At 53.0% G+C, this 21423-nt stretch overlaps 4 protein-coding genes across 4 annotated transcripts; 1 reads left to right on the top strand and 3 right to left on the bottom strand.

Moving 5' to 3' along the window:
• The first annotated feature begins 71 nt into the window (after positions 1 to 71).
• PV07_04852 (uncharacterized protein) lies at positions 72 to 2598 on the top strand. Its single transcript, XM_016391702.1, has 4 exons — positions 72 to 1000; positions 1094 to 1274; positions 1338 to 1444; positions 1500 to 2598. The coding sequence occupies exons 1-4, from the start codon at positions 336 to 338 to the stop codon at positions 2332 to 2334; spliced, it is 1788 nt and encodes a 595-aa protein (XP_016249221.1). The 5' UTR covers positions 72 to 335; the 3' UTR covers positions 2335 to 2598.
• PV07_04853 (uncharacterized protein) lies at positions 1083 to 5652 on the bottom strand. The gene is made up of 2 exons (XM_016391703.1): positions 3772 to 5652; positions 1083 to 3725 (listed from the first exon to the last, which is right to left on the bottom strand). The coding sequence occupies exons 1-2, from the start codon at positions 5262 to 5264 to the stop codon at positions 2678 to 2680; spliced, it is 2541 nt and encodes an 846-aa protein (XP_016249222.1). The 5' UTR covers positions 5265 to 5652; the 3' UTR covers positions 1083 to 2677.
• Positions 5653 to 11606: 5954 nt separating this feature from the next.
• Positions 11607 to 14791, bottom strand: PV07_04854 (uncharacterized protein). The gene is made up of 2 exons (XM_016391704.1): positions 13237 to 14791; positions 11607 to 13182 (listed from the first exon to the last, which is right to left on the bottom strand). Exons 1-2 carry the CDS (start codon positions 14264 to 14266, stop codon positions 12017 to 12019), a joined length of 2196 nt encoding a protein of 731 aa, XP_016249223.1. The 5' UTR covers positions 14267 to 14791; the 3' UTR covers positions 11607 to 12016.
• Positions 14792 to 15759: 968 nt separating this feature from the next.
• PV07_04855 (uncharacterized protein) lies at positions 15760 to 21385 on the bottom strand. The gene is made up of 5 exons (XM_016391705.1): positions 20987 to 21385; positions 19437 to 20859; positions 18908 to 19372; positions 16726 to 18822; positions 15760 to 16670 (listed from the first exon to the last, which is right to left on the bottom strand). The coding sequence occupies exons 1-5, from the start codon at positions 21076 to 21078 to the stop codon at positions 16167 to 16169; spliced, it is 4581 nt and encodes a 1526-aa protein (XP_016249224.1). The 5' UTR covers positions 21079 to 21385; the 3' UTR covers positions 15760 to 16166.
• Positions 21386 to 21423: the final 38 nt, after the last annotated feature.

Consider the following 21423-nt stretch of genomic DNA (forward strand, 5'->3'; position numbering starts at 1 on the left):
GCACGACCCAAGGCACCAAGACACCCACGGGCGTCCTCGCTAAGAAACGTTCGGCGCGCACTTCCGCAGCGCCGATATCAGAGCTGAAGATTGGGCCAGGACGAGACTCGGTTTGTGATTTGCGACAGGAGAGCCTTTGGATGCAGGAGTTGTGTGCGGTTAAGGGAAGCCGAAGGAACAGCGACACCAAGGACCATATCTATAATATCCACACCAATACCAACAGCCATAAGGAGCCGAGGATCCAATGGCGGGGTGAAGACCTGTCTCTGTCCAACTCACCCAGCTGCCTGAGCTGTCATTCATTGAACCCAGCGTAACGCCTCGCGGACACCATGAGTCAAAGCCGAAAGCCTCCGCCGCTGATGTTCATCGTGGGCGACGCGAAGAACCCCTCGAGGACGACCAAGGCCCTCAAATCAGCAAAGACGTCACACATCTCGTCGCGCTACCGGTACTGGAGCAAGGCAAACCACCAGGACCTGGCCCTCGACTCGACCACCAAGGCCATCTTGACGGGGACATCGTCGTATCTCCAGCGACTGTCCACGGCGAACTATCCAAAGACGCCGGCGAGCGCGTCCAACAACGACGACGAGACCGAGCAGGATGGCCACGAGCAATCATCATCAGAGGGAAGCAATGGCGCTCTCATCCCCGTGGCAACAACCTGCACGGCGACAACGACATCGCAGAAACCACACGTGGCCGTCAAACCCTGGGAGCGTGCCCTCAGAGCATACGAAGAATGGGCCGCCTCTCCCTTGACACTGCTGGGCTCACAGTTCTTCGATATCTTCACCCCTTCGACGGCCCTGACATACGACACCGAAATCAAAGCCAACCTCTACTTTTATTTCTGGATCATCAGGCCGTTTGCGACCCATCTGCTGCAATCGTGGAAGTGGCTGGACAACCTGTCGCAGATCCAGGCGTCGCCCTGTCTAACTTATGCCGTGGCAACATATGCTTCGGTGTTTCTGAACGGCATGCTCAGAGGGTGAGCTCCATCTTCCCCGATGTGAAAGAAATGCCTCTTGCATGGCCTGCACGTGTACAATCTCAAGACTAATGTTCATGGTTATGTGTTCAGGGGCCCTGGTGTAGTGCTACCACCACCGACCGAAAAGGGCCAGAAGTCGCCGTGGCAGATACCGGCCTGGTTACGCCTCCATACAAGATGCCTGGCCGAGCTGAATGCCGTCCTAAGTGATCCAAATCAGGTTGTCGATGATTCATGCTATCAAGCCATCCTGTTCCTATACCGACTATCGGTAAGTTGGGGGATGAAGCGAACAGGGAGATATTCCTGAGCCGACACCGTCTGACGGTTCTAGGTGCTACTGGCAGACGGCGAAAGCGGCAGAATGCACCTCCAGGCGCTGAAGCGGATGTCCTTGCTCCTCGACACCAATGAAGCTGCCCTAGAAACAGAACTGGCCGTGTGAGCATTCCAGGTTCGTCCCTCTATACACCAGTCCGCTGACTGTGCATCCCAGATCCAAAGTCAACATCATCGGCGCATTCCTCCACAGCCGCTCGATCGTCGTGGTTCGCAAGGCCCGCCGCCGAAATTCAGAGGGACGAAGAGAGATGATCGAGATTGACAGGAGATTCTGGAAGTCCGACCGGGAATGGTATTCTCATCGAGCGCATCTGGCAGGGCGCATGCTGGCCTGGCGGCCAGAGAGTCCCAGCTCCAGCTTGCTGCCGGGCAGTGCGACCGCGATTGCGCGAATGGACCCAGATAGCTGCCGGTTTCTGGGCGAGCCCGAGCACCTCGAGATGCAGCGGTGCTATCAGATTGCGCTGTTCTTCTGGATGTACCTGAACTGCATCAGCTTCAACACCTCGGCCCTCATCGTTCGCTCGAACCTGCTCGAACTGCAGTACCGCCTGTCTAACATGGATCTTCCGACCATGAGCTCCATCTGCCACACCACGCTCTTCAACATCTTGTTGGCGGGCACGGCCGCGTCGCGGAACCAACCCGAACGATGGTGGTTCGTGCACCAGATCATTAGGCTCTACCCTGACATCCAGCACCTCGACACTGTCTGGCAGCTGTTGGCCGAGTTCTTCGACCCCTTGTCGATCAACTTCAGATTCATCCAGGAGATGTGGCGAGATTTTGTGGCCGCGAGAAGGACCATCACAAAGTCGACAAACTCCTCGGACAGCCAGTTGGTCAGGCCGATCAAACATTTCCGGCCGACCTCATACGCACCGGACCTGACAAAACCGCTACCGGTCCTTGAGCTTGACGACCCAGACGTGTTTTCGCTCGAGACGAGCGTCCACCAGTCGCCCGGTCGAGTGGCGGCTGCTTCTTGAAAATAATCACCCAATTCGCTTTGAAGATGGCGTTCCTGATGGCTAAGAGCGCAAGAGAGGGAACAGCCTCCAGCTTATCGTCAATGTCGAGCTGCCTTTGAAACCCGCCCCTTGCCAATATGATTCTTAAGTGCCGTGAGCCGTCTTGACGTTTTCGAGTCGGATAGGAATCAAGTCCTTAAGGGATCGAGTCCTAATTATAGGAGCGGATCAAGCAATCGAATCTTGGACTGAGCAGCCCATTGCAACGCCGTTTGTCCGTAGTGGTTCCTCATGTGTATATCGAGATCGTCTCGACCAAGTAAGAGCTTCAAAATCTCTTCCTACTCATACCTCTTCCTGTTCATACCTCTTCCCAGCGAACCCTAACTTCGAAAAGAAATTCCAACACTAATTGCGCGGTGGAGCTGGCACGCCCTTCCACCACCCCGAGGAGTGACTGCAATGCTTCATAAGTAAAGCCCGCGTTTGACGTGCCAAGTTTCGATATTGTCGCGTGGACGAGAGCTTCATGTTCGTTTTCCACAGCCCACTTCAGGACTTCTTCTTCTTCTTTCCCATCCGAGGGTTTGGGACCCCAAGGAAGCATGACAACCTTGACACTGTTCGACAACAGACGAAGCCACAGTCCGTAAGTCACCTGCCTTCCTCTTTCGAATTTCCGAGTGTGGAATAACCAAAATGTCTTTGCGTAGGCCAAAAATGGATAACTTTCTTGTCTTCGTTCCCCGATTCCCACAGCTCGGAGACGAGATTCTAGGTCGAAGTCCCCTACTCCCTCCCTTTTCAAGAGTCCCAGTGCAATTTTGCTGATTACGGTCCACGGGAGCGTTCTTTCAACAATCGAGGTGGTTATGTCGTGTGGTTGTAGAGGCGCGCGATTACTTGTTTTGGTGAGCGTGGTGTCGAAGACATTGAAGTTCAAGTAGGTGACGCAGATTTCACCTAAACTCAGATCGGCCTCTGGCAATTTCACATGGAATTGACGAGTAAATCCGTCCTGTGGACTGGACAGAATGTATTGTTTAACGCTGTGATGGGTGAAACGAACCGTAGAATCTTCCTCATCGATGAGCAACAAACTGCCGCAACCGTTGACCGCCGTCCGAATGTCATTAATCAGCCTTCGTGAATCCCGCTCAGTCTCTCCTGGCACGACGCCCATCGCCTCGCGAAGTTCATCCAAAGCCAACGGCCGCTGAGCCGCAGCGACAATCGCAAAGATCTTGTGGCAAGTGCTTGGATTTACGGTCCTTTTCGCTGCCATCTTCCGGAGGACACGATCGAAAGTTTCTGGCAAGTCCTTCGGCAAAGATTGGAGCGCTTGCAAAATCCCTTCGTCGGTGAGCTCGGCGCATATCGATTCGAGCTGAAACACGACCCAGAGGAACCTGGCGGAGATTAGCATCTTTCTGTACTGTGGACGTCAACACTAACATCCCATGGCTTCCCTCCGTGAGAGCCTGTCTGATGGTTAAAATTATGGTTGGATCTCCTAAGCACAGGCTGCCTGTTTTCAAACGGTCTTCCAAAGCACCATTGATATATTGAGCGATTTCAGGGTTCTGCACCGGTAATGGCAAATGATACTGAGGTTGTAGGGTAGCCCGATATCTTGTGTGAAGGTCTGGACAACTCGAGCAGAAGATGTAAAAGCGGTGATGTGACTTTAGGAGCTTGCCGAGAGAATCAAATAGTTGGTCCAGCTCAGTCTCAATACATTCATCGAGACCATCGATAATGACGAAGTTCTGTTCACTTTGAGGAAGTAAGTTGAGGAGGCAAGACACGATCTCGTCATTGTCGAGTGCGCCCGATTCGCTGGCATCGATCCTGCCAAACGCGGCTGGGTCGAGCAAGCTCAAAAGCTGCCTTGCGAGGCTTCCAACAATGGTCCTGGCCTTAAGCGATTCTGCGTCGTCGTGGCTACAGAAAAAATAGCAGACAAGAGCATTCGGGAAGCTGATGCTAATTTCCTGCAACACGCTCGCTGTGGAGACCGTCTTCCCGGACCCCAGAATTCCTGTAATCCAAAGCACACTCGACGCAGAAGATTGAATCCATTGCCTATAGGCGGCGTGGTCGAAGATCCGTGAGCTCTCACCCGCCTTCCGAGCTCGCTTCCACGCCGTCTGGTGATTGTAAGTGGAGCATGTATCCAAAAAATGAAACTTCGCCTTTTGAGCTTTGAATTTCTTGGCTTCATGGATCTCCGTTGACGCCTTTGACGAGGACCACGCTCGAAAATTGGAGGCCTCCCTTGTCTCGAGGGCAACCTCCTGTTTGAACGCTACCGAGGCCTCTTCGCGTATAGACTCTGCCATTGTTGAGAGATTAAGCTCGAGCGGGCCGAATTCCGATTGAAATGGCTTGAGAATGGTGGCTGATAGTTGAGCGAGTGGGCTTTTCATAATAAAGAGAACTGCTTTCTTGCAGACAAGGACAACCGTGCAGAAATATTCACACAGAGCCTCCTGTAGCCTGGGAGATTTGGGATACATGACACCGTATTGCTCATAGCGGGGACATGAGCGTCCAATGCGCATAAACAAGGCTGACAGGCTGTCGAAATACGACGCAAAGTTGACGGTTATCTGTAAGGTCATCCGAAGTACGCCCCAAATGGAAGTCGCAATCGGCGATTGGGTCCCACCTATAATGACATCGACAACGGTTGAGAATTGCTGTACGGCTCCCAGTATGGAAGTCAAGCGCGGGCCAAAGCAGCGACGACTCGTGCGCCGGCCGTTGTTCTTGTCAATCTCAGCTGTGACCTTCATTACGTCGGATACTGCGGGAGGTCTTTCGGCACGCCAAGTTCGAAACGATTTCTTATCGTCATCGCTGAGAATGGCCTCGAATTCCGAGAGCGCCTGGGCCAGCCTGATTTCGGGTCTCAAAGGTGCAGCAGTCCTCAAGGCGAGGGCCATGGTATTGCGAGCGGGCGCTCCTCGTAAGCTTCGACGCAGGTATCGAAGATTAGAAGATCAACAGGGACTTGTCAACGGAAACGCTGTACAATTCTGTGAAGGGTATGTGGAAGAAGTCGTCCATGGTGAGGCTGAGAAGTTGCTAGGCCTCATTCATCTCTGCCAGCCTCTCACATGTTCAGCCACGGGCGCCAACGTGTCACGTGGAGCGGCCGGGCCCCGGGTCGAAAGATTCAGAGGAGGCGGAATTGGATGCCATTGAGGGCGCTTCGTTCGGGCATTGGCTGTGTTTACACTGGGCATCATTGGCGCCCGAAGTGTGCGAAGGGGGGAAAGGGCCGGCTAGGACGAAGGATGAAAACTGAATGGATGGACGTGATGTGGATGGGGGAAGCGAGGTGTTGGAGCGGAGGACCAAGCGAGCAGAGAGGAGGCGAAGGTGAGTTGGAGGAAGGAAAATCATGGTCACGTGGGGGACGAGGCTCTAAGACATATCAGGTTAGATGTGTCTTGGCGGCATCCTTACCCCAAAACCAACCACCAACCAACTGATTGTCGCGACACGCACCCGATGCCGCTTGAACACCCACCAACCACGCCACAATCACGACCTCAGTCTGGACATTCTCCATCATGAACATGGACTATGTGGCGTCTGCATCCAGCCTAGACTATCCCCATGCGTCGTACAGAATCTGTTACTCCGTACTCAAACGAGCAACGAACACTTCCCTGCGAGGGTGATCCGATATGAGGCTCGCTGCTGAGCGGATATGCAGCTATGGCGCGACAAGGTCGATTTCCTTTTTTTCCGCCTCGTATTTCAAAGGCCAGGGTCCTCCCACATCCTCGTATTCCTGTTGCCGTGCTTCCGGCGACCAGAGTCCTTGATAGGGTGCTGCTCGGAAAGCGCCGCGACCTAGATCTTGCCCTGGCACGAGTCAACTTGCCCGACAGCCTAGGCTGTCCGAGATGCTCGGCCCTCGTCGTTGGCTAGGAGAATCATTGAAATGCTGAATGAGGCTCTGCCACCACCCCCATCAGACTTCGGGCTCACTAGGCTCCCCGTACCTCTCTTAGGTTAAGCAATGGATAAAGTTCGACTTCTATGTTGGCGCAATGTTCCGGCCCCTAAACACTGAATTCAGCATCATAGCCCACCGTTCTCCCCATTAAATGACAGGTTCTGGCTTGCAGATATGAAAAAGAATAAAACACCAAGGTGATACAGCGGCAAGAAATCATCGACTGCCGGCTCCTTCCAACGAAGCTACTATATGCATCCACAACGAGGGAGCTCTTGTTCCATGCTGCTCAGAACAAGAAAACAGGATCTCAATCATATAAATTAAAGGGTCTCAAGGCCAGGCCAGATCACAATCCCAGCGCCCACCATATCATGGGCCCACAGCGACGAGAAGCTCTATGCACAGCCATTCGTAGACCACGGTTGACTTTTCACTGGGCACGAAGCATCGAGCCCGAATACTCTCGCGGCAGAACGGACGGCTTCAAATCCTCCACATCTACTTCCTTGCCTGGTTGCCGCTAGGCTGATCCAAAGTCGCTGCGGAATGTCCAGGACTCGGAAGCCCCTGAGGTATACTCCGTACATACCCATGGACGCGCCGTGAACCAATAATCCAGCCACTTTTGGCTGCCACAGTCGCCCAGAGACAGTCGCCAAAGGCTGGGCCTCGGGGTTGACTTAGTAACGAATGGGCACCCCGGGGACGATGGCTTAAGATACACACGAAGCGCAGATTGAAAACGATTGGACATCTGGGACAATGTTTCCATAAGCCCACCCGGTCACAGCCTGTGTCAGCTCACTCTCCTCTCCCAACCTCCCATCCTCCCTTATTCTCTTTGCATATGAAACATCCCGTGCAGCTTTTGCGTTTTAAAACAAGTATCGTTCTCGTCGATGGAAGGGGGAGCAAATAAACACTCCCATCCAGTATGCGACTCCAGCGTATATCCCTTTCGGGGAGCGCGTGGCCAAACAAGCAAATACTCAGCCGAATGCAGCGGCGGGAAGCCCAGCTCACCAGACTGCGCTCCCTGAGAGAAAGATGTCGCGATAACCGCATCACCAGCGACCTATGACTATACAGCCAAGGCCACTGCTCCAGGGCTACGTCTTTACCATCACGATCACGAAGGAGTCGTTGGTACTAATTATTGACCCGGAAGTCTTCTTTTCACGCGCAACATGCTTGGGCCAAGTCCCTTTTCGCCCAGAGCACCACTCGTACTCCTCCTTCTCTTGTTTCCCTGTACTTTTCCACGCTGCCCATGCTTCAGGGGGGCCATGAGGTGACAGAAGACTGACCATCCCAGGGACCTGTCACTACAAGATCTGAATGTTAGAAACCCCCAGGCGGTACAAAAAACTCCCAGGGCTTTCCCTCCTCCGCTCCCAGATACAAACTCCAACCATAATTCCACGACTGATACCTCCGCCGTCACCATCACCGTCGCCGCGTCCTCACCCTGCCACAAGGGATCTTTACTGGCTCTTGATTCCTCGTTATTGGCGGCGTCCTCTGGAAGAGTAGGCTCTTGCCCAGAAAAAGAAAAGGAGGCGGACGAGATTACTGAGAAATCTCATGCTTGACGGAGATCTATCCAGAGTTTTCCACCGTGAAAACAAAAGATGGAGAAAGAATGAGAAAACATATACAGAAAACAAACTGAATCAAAGTGAATCAAGACATAATATGAGCCTGTGATCTCAATTTTCGTTTGGTCCCTGGAGATACTCTCATCCGTGGTTACACCGCGTAGTTGATCAGCTGCCCAAAGAATATGAAAATGCGACAAGTAGAATGGAAATGATATCAAGTTGACATTGGCAAGCATTCATTCATTCATTCAATCTTAGACATCACATCGTAAACATAGAAGCCAGTAAGACAATACATCCAAAAACAACAAGTAGCTGGATAAAGACAGGCTGGGTCATTCACACCTCACACAATGCTCCCTTCATATACCCGAACAATGGCCATCACAAAACATAATGATGGCAATACACAACATGATACAATAAGACACGAATGCAAGCAAATCAAAGAGTAAATAAACAGCCAGTGAACGTTGACTGGAGAGGCAGCTAACCAATCCAAAAGACCAATGCAGAACCAAGATCCAGACCGAAGTGTCTCCATTGTGTACTGGGACACCCTAATCCATCTCTTCCTGACGGTCAGTTGCAGTAAATGTCAAAATGTAGTCGGCCGTCGACGTTTCCGTCGTGAGTATAAGTCGTAAAGTCGTAAGGTAGGATGCTAAGTAGCGTATCTCTCACCGTGGTCGAGTCGAGCCTCGATCAGACGTGCAACGAAACAAGGTGGCATTGCATGATGTGAGCAGTATGTGCTGCGCGAGCTTTCAGTCAATTGATTCCACCTCGTCTTCCGAAAAATTATGGCACTGAACAATGAGACCAACCACCAGTCTCACCGATGTGACCACAATGTTCCCGGTTCCTCTCAACTCTTTTCTGTGTCACGTTCATTTCCGAATTCTGTTTTTCATGTGCGCATGCTCACGGATGTCCTCCTTGTGATCAGCAGATTGCACTAGTAACGTATGAGGCTTTCCTTTAGCTAAAGATCTCGCCATAGTCGCCTCTCTCCCAGGCACTGAGATTGTCGGATGTGACTTCGGCTGGATCATGCCCGATTTCGATGACCATTGCGCGTTTGTGGTTTCCTAGAGTTATCGGCGCGAACTAGTAAGTTTCTGAAGAGAGCAAGGTATGTTGAGGCTGTGCAAATGAACTTACTTGAGCTCGCGGGCAACCCGTGTCTCTGGAAGTGCGTCGAGGAAACGTCCGGTCTGAAACACGTGTTGACTGCGAGACAAGCATAATGTGGTTCGACCCCAAAAGCAAGGAGGCCCACAAGGATGCTCAGGTACCCAGCCAGCTTGCAGGTTGGTTTACCGTCAAGCTGTGCCTGGCAGACGTCTGGTAGCAGTTGCTCAAACCAATCATCTGGTCCTGGGAGATGCAGTGCAAAGCCTTCTCCCTGATGGACAATGACTGCTAGATCAGGGGTCGCGTGTCGGCCAAAGGAGATTCGCCGCCATACGTCAGGGTGAGGGTTCTCAGTAGTGCAATCGACGGGCGCATGTATATAGTTGTGACGCTCGGGATCCCAGATCAAAGTGCTAGTCTTGTGGTGGCTGCGCCGGGCATTTTCCTCAAGCGACGCTAGACGTAAGTGCCTTCCAGCAGCCTGGCCAGGATCCCAGATCCACCATCCCGATTCACTTTCAGTTACAAATTGATCAGATGACGATGGCCGCCAGTAGAATTCTGGACCCGGTACGAATGGCGCTTCGTCCGGGGCAGCTTCATACCGCACGTGGTGGATGCGCAGGAAGAAAGGTGCGGCGAACGGAAGTTGGCCATGAGGAGCCGCAGATGTAGTAGTAAAGTGGAAGTATTCCATGGTAATCGATCAAGGCACGTAAGGGAGAAAGGAAAGAATAGGGGAGAGGCCAGAATATGGAGTACGATCTGAGAGATACTTGTGAAATGCGAGTGAGACAACGCGAAGAGTGGTCACAGGGGGACATAAATGATGGTCCTTGGGAACAAATAGATACATCGGCCAACAATGCCGGAATGGATGAACACCTAGCACATGCAGGAGGAAGGTGGACTTACCACTTAGGCAGATAGCTGGCGCCGAATCAGCAGTCCATTGCCGGCCGCAATGGCAGTGTTAGCGCCTAGATTGGCGTCAAAACGAGAGGATGCTGGAGCCACATCTTTAGCCGGTGCAACGCTTGGGCGACAGGAATGACGCTCATCGGCCAATGGTACGCTCCATGGTAGGAGTTTGGATTCCCCCGTCCCCGTCGAGATTGGGTTCAATACCAGGCTGGAGAGTGGTCGAGGTTCTCAAATGGTCAAATGGGGCCGCTGACTCCCCGAACTGACAATGACGGTGATGGCTTCATGTTCGAAGTGATATGTGAAGCGTAAATACTCGGGTACGGAACCGACTTGGTTGCATGGAAACGAGCAGGGGTGGTGTGGCGCATGGAGAGCGTTCCGCTTCTCCAGCCCTCAAAAAGCGGCAAGCCTGGCAGGTTGGGGCACAGACCCGATGGCGACGAGAGTGGGAGAGAGTGACGCACGTCAACCCCTAGTGATCGGAGAATCCTGGATCCTAATGCGGCTCTGCGGCAAGAATCGGCTGCTTCTTGGAGGCGTGAGCTCGCACCCTGCGCTTGTCTTCGGCCGGGCGGTGTTTCCTCGCTCACTCGGCAAATTCTTTCCTATCTCTGGGGATTAGTAACTCCGCTCGAAAATGAGATAGGCGAGCCAATAAGCAAGGAAGACACTTGCACAATGCCTTGGACAAGGCACGGGTGGCCTCTAGGGCCCCTGGGGCTGGATGATCAAAATCATCGAATGTAGAATTGATCAAGACAAGAGGAGGCGAGTATTTTTCTGACCATGGACGTGGTCCTCTTTATATGCTGGCATTGTGACCAACCTTGCAGACCAGAGCAGGTCATCTCGCCTCAGCTCACCTATCACATTCCAATAAGGTGCATTGGGGTATGCATTAGTGGTTGCCTTGTCCGGCTTCCTTCTCTGCGCCCGATTTTGGTGAGGCATATTCGGCAGTCCTGAAACATGAGTCGCAGGACTCGATATGCACTTGTGATGACCGACAGACAATCGATTGTTGCGGCGCTGTTGGTAACGAGCAGGGGTGACAGAATGACCGCCTTTGCGGAGCCAGGCAGCGATCAACGACTACCCAAGGTGCATACACTCCGAGTTCAATTGTTTTTGACCGAGCTGCTGGTTTCAACTAAGGATCAGGATCCCTTTTGTTATGGTGTATGAGTTGCAACTGATGCCAAACTTTGACGTTGTTACCCCCACAAATGGACTACTTTTTCCCAAGTTGAGGTGGCGGCGGTGAAGGATGCGTGGCTAGCCGCAGCCGTGTGTAGAGGAGGTCTTGTGAAATGGGAGATGTACTCGTGTGAATCTACCTGTCCTCTCTTCATCAGGAACGAACTCGCTGGCAGGTCGGTCACCCGCAAACGAGGACGGTGGCGGTGGTTGGATTTCGCGGGGGCCTGATTGTTGGCAACGTGGTCACAAGGAACATGGCGGCGGCGTCCTCCAGCTGAAGACATACATGTCGTGAGTCTTGTTCAGAACTGAGACAAAACATAACAAAGATGGGAGGGAAAGAGATGGAGGAAGTCCAAATAGGATCTCGACGAATTCAGTCCAAGACTGGGCGATTTGGCGGCGGCCCCTTCCGCCACCCCTTTCCCCCAGCCTTGTGGAACTGCGGCGGGAAGGCCACGAGGCTCCGCTAGATCATGCCATGACTATCTGCGGGATCATCTTGACGCGGACGTCTCTTACAGCCTTCGAGCATCTATCACTGTATAGAATGGGATTCCTGATTGACGTTCATCAATCTGAGGCCAGTCTTATTCTACACCCCAACTTCGGGTAGACAGTGTTCAAATAATATACACGAATATACAAATGAACTCAAACAAAGATCAAAGCAGACATCGTAACATGTCACTCTCACGACTGTACACATGTGGCAACGCTGGCTGTGCAATTTCATACATGACGCTTACTTCGCTTGCTGCGTGTTTCTTCTCCTTGCTCCTACAGAGGATTTCTTAACTTGGCCCATACCAAGAGGCACAACTCGGGATAGTTGGCACTGAAGAGGAGATCATGTCAGTTAGAAAACACTAACACATCCCCAATATTGCTCCACGCCGAATTGTCCCGGCTCCTTCCACGGTTCGTCCTCATAGCTCAAGAAGACAACTTGGGCGCCCGCGGTTGCTTGAATACCCTTGAGAGCCGTTGCCTGGTTTTCGGGGCTGGGGCAAGCAAGACCATTGCAGTTACCAGCGTGAGGCCAGCCGGATTCGAGAACATAGACGGCCTTGCCCGAGCAAACCGAGTCCAGGATGTCGATCTCGGATTGGATGAAGCTACCAGCCTTATCGGCGGTCACATCGGCATTGAAAAAGGCGTACAAGTTGGCACCGATCACATCAACGACGCTGCAGAATGCCGAGGCACTGCTGGTATCTTGCCATACCGACAGAGGCTCAGTCGTGGTGACGGCGCCAGTGTAGCCAGCACCCTTGAAAGCACTTGCGCTGCTGGAGATGAAGCCAGCGAGCTCACTGGCGGAGCAATAGCCATTGAAGACAGCCTCGTTACCCACGACGATGAGTTCGACAAGGTCCCATTGCGCCCAGGCGACGATATCGGAGACTTGTCCTTGAGCGCCTGAAATGCCTGTCGAAGAAATCCAGACGCCCAAAATAAGCTTGAGGCCATTGTCACGGGCAGAGCCACCGATGTTTTCGAGCGTGCTGCAGTCGGTGCTATAAACACGGACCGAGGAGAATCCCTTCTGTGCGATGACGGCCATGTCCGCAGCAATCGTGCCAGCGTCCTTGCAGCCGCCCTGAGCGGTGTATGGGGAATAAGTCATGCCCCACGAATCACCGTTAGATGAGATTCCCGAACTCCCACTACTCGAACCGCCGCTGGGCTTCGAGGAAGAACCGGACGAGGCATAGCTGCTCCCACCACTCACAGATGCAGTTGCAGGAGTCGGTGCCCATCCAGGCGCCGTCTCGCTCGATGGAATGTCGGTCGAAGCGGAGATCCAATCACCCCACGTGTAGGAGGAAGTGCTTGTAGTAGTCGCTGCACCATCGGCCGGATCCGAGGATGTCCAGTCAGCCCAGCTTGCATAGGAAGACGTGCTGGTGGTCGTTGCGGCTGCTGCAGGCGTGCTCGATGTTGACGAGGTCCAATCCGCCCACGAGGCACTGGAGGAAGTGCTGCTGGTTGTGTTCACAGCCAGAACAGGTGTGGGATACCCTATTATGCGCATTAGAGACAGAGCATCAACATCGACGGATCAAGGCTACTTACAAGTCGGGAGGCCATAAGAAGTAATGATGGAGATCGCGCAACTGTCAGCCGCGACCGACGCAGCGGCAGCGGACCAGCTCGAGGAAGTAGCCACGCTGGCGGCCGCGACCGATGCCGAGGTAGTTGAAGAAGTCCAGTCGGACCAGCTGCTGGAGTCGCTCGTGGCCGCAACGGGCTCGACGTATTTGGTCTCCGTAATGGTCGAGGCCAACGTGACAGTGGTGGTTTCCTCAACACTCGACCAATCGCTCCAGGTCTCAGTGCCGGTTGTCGCAGGATCGACCGGAATAGAAGAGGATGTCCAATCTCCCCACGTGTGCTCCTCGGTGCTCGTAGAAGCAGGATCCACAGGAACACTGGTTGACCAGTCACCCCAGGTCTCAGTGGTGCTGGTGGTGGCAGGATCGACCGGAATGGACGAAGAGGAAGTCCAGTCGGCCCACGTCTCAAAGGTCGTGCTAGAAGAGGTGCTCGAGGTCTTTGCGGGATCAACCGCAAGGGAGGTAGAAGTCCAGTCCTCCCAGAGGAATGAGGTTGAAGAGCTTGCAGTAGTGGTAGCAGCCTTGACCGGAGCCTTTGAGGAGGTGGTGGTCTTCGACTCTCCATCTACAGGCGTGGCAGAAGTAGAAGCAGCGGTCGCATTCCAGTCGACCCAGGTGTCGCGAGCGACATTGGCGTGTAGTTTCGCATGCATGTGCTTGACATGGCTGGCGGCAGAAACGGTGGTGATGACCGCTGCACCAGCAGCGGCGATTGTAACAGCCTTCATGTTAGAAGTAGTGCGTCTTCTCCGTGCGTGTCGGCTGAGATTACGGGAAGTTGACCTCGTCGAAGATTTCCCTTCTGATTGTGATCCCTTGGTGGCTTGTAAAAGAATGCCCGCGTAAACGAGTGGACGCGGTAGTTGGAAACGCTGAAAAACAAACACAAACGCGGAACTCTTGTGAAGCACCTCAAGAGACCATGAGCAGAGCCTTGTAGAGAGGAAGAGAAAGTTTGGTGAAGGACGTGATAAGGTGCATATAGGCATGCAGCACGGGTGCTACGCCAGTCGGAGGTGCGACTCATGGGGATAGCGCCAAATCTGCGAATTTCGTTTAGCGCCCCCCTGTCGGAAGTTAGCCTTTGGCTGGCCCATAAGCAGGCAACTCAAAGCACCACACTTGGCAGTATTTGGCCTGGGTTCTTGGACATTAAAGTTGGCCTGGAGCTCGAAGCGGTATGGTCGACTCTTCGAGGGGTTCTTGACCAACTCTCAAGAACAGCACGGGCGGGCAAAGGCTAGCCGAAGAGAATGCTGATCAAACAGGAGATGGGAACCAGTGGCTGGCACGGTGCTGCTCTCTTTTTCCCTGCGCAGTATTTGAGGCCTTGACATCTTCTTTACGGGGGACACTTCTGGAGCTTTCGCCAGTGAAAACGTGGGTTCCAACTTTGCATCACGATCGTTAGGGCGGAAGATCAGCTTGCGTGGGCGAGTTGGCCATTGATATGGCAAAGATTCGCAGGAACGACAGTTCTGCACTGGCGGACAGGGACTAAGGGGAGATTGGGCGTTCTGAAACACGCGATGTCAATGGCTGTTGGGTGGCTGCTGGGCGCTGCAAGATGAGGTGATAAGGTTTCTGGCCTATGGGAGGAGGGAGGAGACGTGGGAGCGGAGGACGACGATCCCTCGAGCAGGAGGCTTTGCGAGGTGGAGTGGGCGCTCTTGTGGCGGGGGATATGCAAGCAATTCTCGAGGTGAAGACGACTGTGCAATGGTGACTGGCTGCGCAGGTTGACGACGGCGATGAAGGGGGCGAAAAGGGGCTGATTGCGGAGATTTAGCAAACTCCACACCATACCTGATTGGGAATAACAACAAAGCTTGGTTGAACGCCATTAAGATTGCCCGACCGGCCTGTGTCGCCCACTGGCTCCGGTTTGCTCCATTTACAACCCCAGGAAATCCTCGATTCACAGCAGCAAATTTCGCGCTGTGCGTGGTCCTCACTGTAGCAACCGTGAACTGCCACCAGATTCACCCGGCGCTTTTCCTGCGGATGCTCTCCTGGCGCACCGAGATTGAGTTTTTGTTTTTGGTGCCTTCGAAGCGCAACGATCGATCCTCGGCGCCTGGGCGTTTGATAACGCCTCAATTGTGGAACACGGAGTTCCTGGCACCTGAACTACTCTCTGTACTCCGTACGAGGAATCCGAAGGTGCCTCCTGGTGTTACTTTTTCTTGAGCAAGAAGCAGTCCATCGTCTCCACTCTTTACTACGTGCTGAGACCGGGTTACGACGCAATTTTCCCGATGCCTCTGCTCCAGGCTTACCTCTGCTCGTGCTTGCATGGGTAAATTTGTACTCGGTGAATAGTGCCAACCGTCTGATAACGATGTCGCAAAATTTGACATGGAATGGCGGGCATGACACTGAAGCACCGACATGTGGCTTTTTGGATGATTCACGAGGACCGAGTGCTGGAAGCAAACAACATCCGCCGTATACTCATGTCTCGGATTCAAAGCCATTGATCATGATCACACAAAGAAGCACCACATCTCCGTTCGACTGTGAAAGAGATTCCTCACTGGAGTTCATTTGCCAGCTGTTTTTCTTATGCCGCTTCGTGTTCTCTAGTCTTGCTTCAATTCGTCATTGCGACAACGATTCCTCGCATCCGTTGCTCTTCGAATGCCACCTTGGCCTGCGAAATGGGAGGTTGCATAACAAGCTTCCGTATTTACTTTACACGGTACTTGCAAGGTTCCACTTTTCGTCCAGCCTTTCGGCAGTAGAGACTGCGCCCTTCGACCTGTCTCAGCCAAAACCTTCTCGTCCATATCTTTACATAGAAACCTGTGCACCAGAGTGTGCTCTTGGCCATGCGCCTCCGTGTGTCCTCGTATGCGTCTTCCACGTGCCAAAGAATTCGAACCTGCCTTAAATGTCGTAGCCGCTAAATCCCTCCCGGACACCTCTCTCCCATGCAGCCTTCCTGCGCTCAACATCTTCGGCTCTTTGATCCCTCATCCACGCCGTATTGCGCACAAATTTTTCCCTGAATCTCTCGCTCTCCTCAATTTTGCCCTTTTCATATGTTTTGCTCAGCGGCTTCTCAAGCGCGCTGCGGCGAAGGAAGCCAAAATCACCCTGCAGCAGAAGCTTGTAAGAATCAGGACTAATAAAGGCGGTCTGCTCATCAATGTGATCAAGGTTGCCGTATACTTCTTGATAAGCGGCTTCGATGTTCGCGTTCTGGGGGGCAATGTTGCGTCGCAGGTAGGGAGTGTGCATCCGTGATTGATCGACGCCTTCAGTGGCGTCTGTCATAGTGTAGGATGCGATATAGTATTGCCAGCGAGCTTCATCTGAGAGAGAGTCACTGTCAAAAGTAGCGTCTTCCGATGGGAATAGGCGTATGGTACAAAGCCGATCTTCAGGAGTCTGTGAGAGGTCAGCGGGTTTTCCTTCTTGCTTCAGTTCGAAGCGCAGAACTTACGTAGCTGATACGATACACCTCAGCGTCCTTGGACAACCGTTCCACCTGCTTTCGATACTGAATTTCCTGCTTCCGGGTTGTATCGGGGCGTTCTCGATCTCGCAGGAAGAGATTCGTAATCTCAACGCTCTTGTCCTTAGCATCTCCGCCCAGAATGTTCATAATAAATCGAAGGATGGCCGAGACGAGCCTGTCAATTGTGTAAAGCTGCCAGCCACTCTTGTTGTAGTACCGCCTCAAAGTCTCTTCAAGGTGGGCGAGATCGACGGTGCCAACCAAGACCTCTTGACATAGTTGTAAGATCTGCTGGTAGTAATTCTGCTTTCCTTCAATACTGTAGAAGAAATAGTCTGGTCCTTTGTCGATCATGCGGAGTTCGATGGCAGGCTTGATCCTTCCCTTGAGGCCCTTGTGTCTCGCAACAGCTTCCTGGACATTCGTCTCGTTGAGCTTGATCGCCAGCAACCTGCTGTACAGCATCTCAAACAGTCTGAAGAAGCAATAAATGTTGGCGTTTGCATAGAGATTGAACGTAGTGTGGGGGTATGTCTCGTCCATGGCCAGATGGCGGGCAGATGTGTCGCTGTTGGCGACGTTTATCCACGGCTGTTGAGGCTCGTCTGGGACGTCCGACACTGGGGCATCTTCATCGACTTCCATCTCGCTGCTGCCACCCGGTGCCGGGGTCGACTCCTTGCTTGCTGAAGCAACGCTGTCCTCCTTGCCGTGTCTCCTCTCAAGCGCCAACCTCCTCAGCCAGTCCGACTTGCGTTGGTTCTTACCCTTGGCTGGTGGGTGAGCATCGCTATCATGGCCATCAGTAGCTTCGTCTTGCTCGTGATGTTGTCTTATTGACACAATGTCAGTTTGCTCCACAAATTTCTCGCCATCGAGACCGTAGAACCGAACGAGGAAGTCAACGAGCCAACCTCGAATTCGTTCTTGCTCGCCGCTGTTAAAGGTCTGTTGTCGGTCTGAATCCAAGGACACCAGTATCAACCGAGTTGCGTCGGTGATGACGTCCAAGTCATTGAAAGTGTATTGGAGTTGGTGCCTCTTTCCGACGATGCCATTGTCACGGTTCTTCTTTGCTTCCTCGTATTTGGCCTGTATCTCGCTCGTTAGTGCTTTCTGCTGGAAGTTCTTCTTGTCGAGATTCTTCGCGTTGATTCCCTGATGATCGAGGCTTCTCCAGAATTGTTTGTGAATCTGATCGCGCCAGACCTTTTCCCATTCCCGTTGCACCTGCTTCCACTCTTCAAGCTTCTGTTTGAGTCTTGCGAGAACAATCGGCAGCACGGCGGTAGGGCGCATGAACATTTCTCGCATGACCGTAGCGCCGGCCTCGCGACCGTAGATTTTCATAATGATGCGCTTGGGGATGGCTTCGCTTGCGCCACCCAGGCCCGGTGCTAGGACGAAAGCGGCTCGATCCGCTTCATTCATGACTCCGATCTGCTGGACAATGGGTTCCATGAGTTGAATGGTCCGCTGGCACGACTCGATGTGGAAGTCATAGTCATGGCGCTCTTCTTCGATCCGATGCAGAGCTTCCTCGTATTGATTCTTGCGGTGAGCAACAAAGCCTGAATCCTCAGAAGCCCAAGTAGGGTGGGAAGCCCAGACATCATTGAGGACTTCATAACACATTCCATCTCGCCCTTTGCAAGGTTTGTCCTGATCACGCTTAGGCAGGTGACGATAGCTAGGTCCGAGGGCTCGGCAATGAGACAGATTGACGCGACCAGGGTCGGGCCGCACGCGCGCTTCGATCACCTCCTCTTGATCCTCGATACCGAGGAAGTTTTTGAACCAATTCATTAGATCGGGATTGCCGCCAATGAAAGCCCCCACTCTGTCTCCCAAAGTGTATTTGTCGATAAGATCTTGAGAGTATAGATTGATGAGTTTAAGAAATTCGGCATAACTAGCACGATTACCGATCTGCTTCTTCGCGCGGTCAAAAAATGCGAGCTCCTCTTGAGTGGTGGATGAGTTTGGGAAGGGCGGCAGGGGTTCAGGAAGCTGAGGCACAAGAGTTGGCGAAGTGACGACCATGTCAGGTTGTGGCTGACGCTGAGTTGCCAGTTTCGGGCGCTGCGAGTGACCTTAGTAACATGTCATATTTCGATGTCGCCCCCCTGAAGCGGGGCAGATCGAACAGTGAATGAAGTGTACTTACTTTGCTAGCATTGCCAACCTGGACCGGAGCAGCTCGTGAACCCTGAGTGACGCCAGTATCGACAGGAGGCTGCGTTGCCGGTTGGTTGGAAAGTGTGGCTCCAGGTCCCCCACGGCGTTTTTTATTGTCTTTGCTCGTGCTCGGAGGGTCAAACTGACCCATAGGCGGCATTTTGGAGGCAGGCCTTGGAGTTTGAGCTTGGGGAATGGCAGCATTTGCATATCCAGGTTCGCCGCGAACATTACTTGTCTCTTCTTGTTGATTCATGACACGGGCAGCCTGAGCCTTGCCCTGAGCGGCAGACTCCGGTAAGAACTGTTTGAAATCCTCAAGTAGATCTGGGGCAGAGATGAATAATTGGGTGACTTGAGCGTAGACGTCCTGGATTGGTTTCGACTCTCGCTGGTAAGTCTGCAGAATCTCAAGGAACTGCTTGTATATTTCTGGCTGTTGCGCAAACCGGTTCTGTCACCAGGTCAGTAAATTCACACACAATCCAATAGCGGGACTATTGTTGGGCCTATTGTACCTTGATTTTATTCACGTAGCTGATCGCGTGATTGAATTCAACCGGACCTCCACGCTTCAATTCACCAATACCCGCATTAGCACCGAACCCGGCGGACTGCTGAGGGTATGCGCCACTTTGACCTGGCCCAGGTGATACGGCAAGTGCTGGCCTCGTGGCTCCGTTTGTCACCGCAGTGACTGCACTTTGCAAAGTTGAGACGCCACGTTGTTCTTGTTGAGTGATTGCATTCGAGACGTCATCAATGGGTCTTTCGCCAGGCCCGGGCTTATACCCGGGTAGTTCTGCCGATCTCGTACCTGGTGAAGCACCAAGAGGCTGTCCCCATCCATGTCTGCTTTCAAATGTGTCCTGTCGAGCTGCTGTAGGTTGCGGGGCAGGTTCAAAGGGTGCGCGCCCTCTACTCTGAAGAGATTGAGTCATCGTGCCGCTAGGAGTCGTGACTCTGATAGCGTCCGGATTCTCCTCAGTCCCGCATTCGATACGGTACCCCGGTGGAAGAAATGTGTTGAATCCTTGTATCAGAGCGGGATGGCCGTTGAAGAGATTTGACACACGCTCAATAACTCCTGGCGTATCGATCGCTTGGCTCTTGAAGTCCTTCATAATGTCCAAGAACCTGTTATACACATCTGGGTGATCACTGAAGCGTACTTTGACTTGGTCAAGGTAGCTTAAAGCATCATTCAAGATGGGTTGTTGGCCGTGTGCTAGTTGTGCTGGAGCGGGCATCGGAGACGGACCAGGCATGAACGATTGACCTGGTTGTGGAGGCGCCGCCGGCACTGGCTGCTGCATGTATTGGGATGGTCTCTGCGATTCATGTTGTCCGGGTCCCCCGAAGAGGCTGCCGCCATTGGATACGCCAGGACCTCCATTCGCCAGAAGGCCGTTGGGACCATGAATCGAGTTTTGGACCTTTGAGGCTACGGGCTGATGAATAGGAATCGAGCCGGCATGACTCTGCACTGGGCGCTGTTGTTGCGGCTGTTGTTGCTGCTGTTCTCGGTGCATGCGCTCCATCTGTTCCCTTTCCTGAGCCTCACGCTCTCGTTCACGCATGATCATTTCATCTCTCTGTCTCTGCATCTCGAGGTTGTTACGCTCGCGCATCTCTCTTTCTCTCATTTCATGCTCCCTCATTTCTCGCTCTCGGAGCTCTCTCATCTCCCTGTCACGGCCGAGGTACGGAGGTGAGTGCTGGGGCATGTTATGTCCCATCGGCCCACCGATAGGGTGACCTTGAGGTTGCGGGGGCGGAGGCTGGGTGTTATACTGATGTTGCTGCTGATGATTTGGAGGGCCCTGAGTCAAGTCTGCGATAGACAGGCTGTGGCTTGCAGAAGGCTGCGAATGATGCTGATGATAAGACGAGGGCGGCGGTGGTAGGACATGCGGAGGAGGTTGCGCAGGCCCATTAGGACTGTTGACGCAGAACACGAGTTAGCGGAGCAAATAGTGGCAGCAGACACACCGAGGAGGATCGACAAAAGCATCATTCAACAAATCGCAAGGTGTGCGCGGTGAATGATAAGTGAACACAAACATACCCGAAGCTAGCAAAAGGTCTTCCCTGTGACTGAGGCTCACTCTGAGGGGGCCCCCCAGGTCCGCGCCAGTGGTCTCCCGGATTTTGGTTCATTATTGATGATTATCTCAGACTTGTTGGAATTATGACGCTTTGGCGCACCTCATTTTTGTCCTCTTGTTGGGCCAGGTCGATGGAAAGCGATGTTCGCAGGCACAGACACGTGTACGACAAAAGGGCGATAAATGAGGGACGACTGTGGCCTCCCTGAATGCGGAAAACCGACAGGAGATGGACAGGGTAGGCGCTGGACGCAACAAGCTTGATCTGAACAAAAGCAAGGACTATCGAAGACAAGGATGCGATGAGGGAATAGAAGATGGGATGGTCAGGGGACTTTTTCTCCAAAGCTTCTCGGTGCTGTGGATGCGCAGTCTGTGGAGGATGCGAGCATGACGC

This window comes from Cladophialophora immunda (assembly GCF_000835495.1).
Source record: "Cladophialophora immunda strain CBS 83496 unplaced genomic scaffold supercont1.3, whole genome shotgun sequence".
Classification (NCBI taxonomy): domain Eukaryota; kingdom Fungi; phylum Ascomycota; class Eurotiomycetes; order Chaetothyriales; family Herpotrichiellaceae; genus Cladophialophora; species Cladophialophora immunda.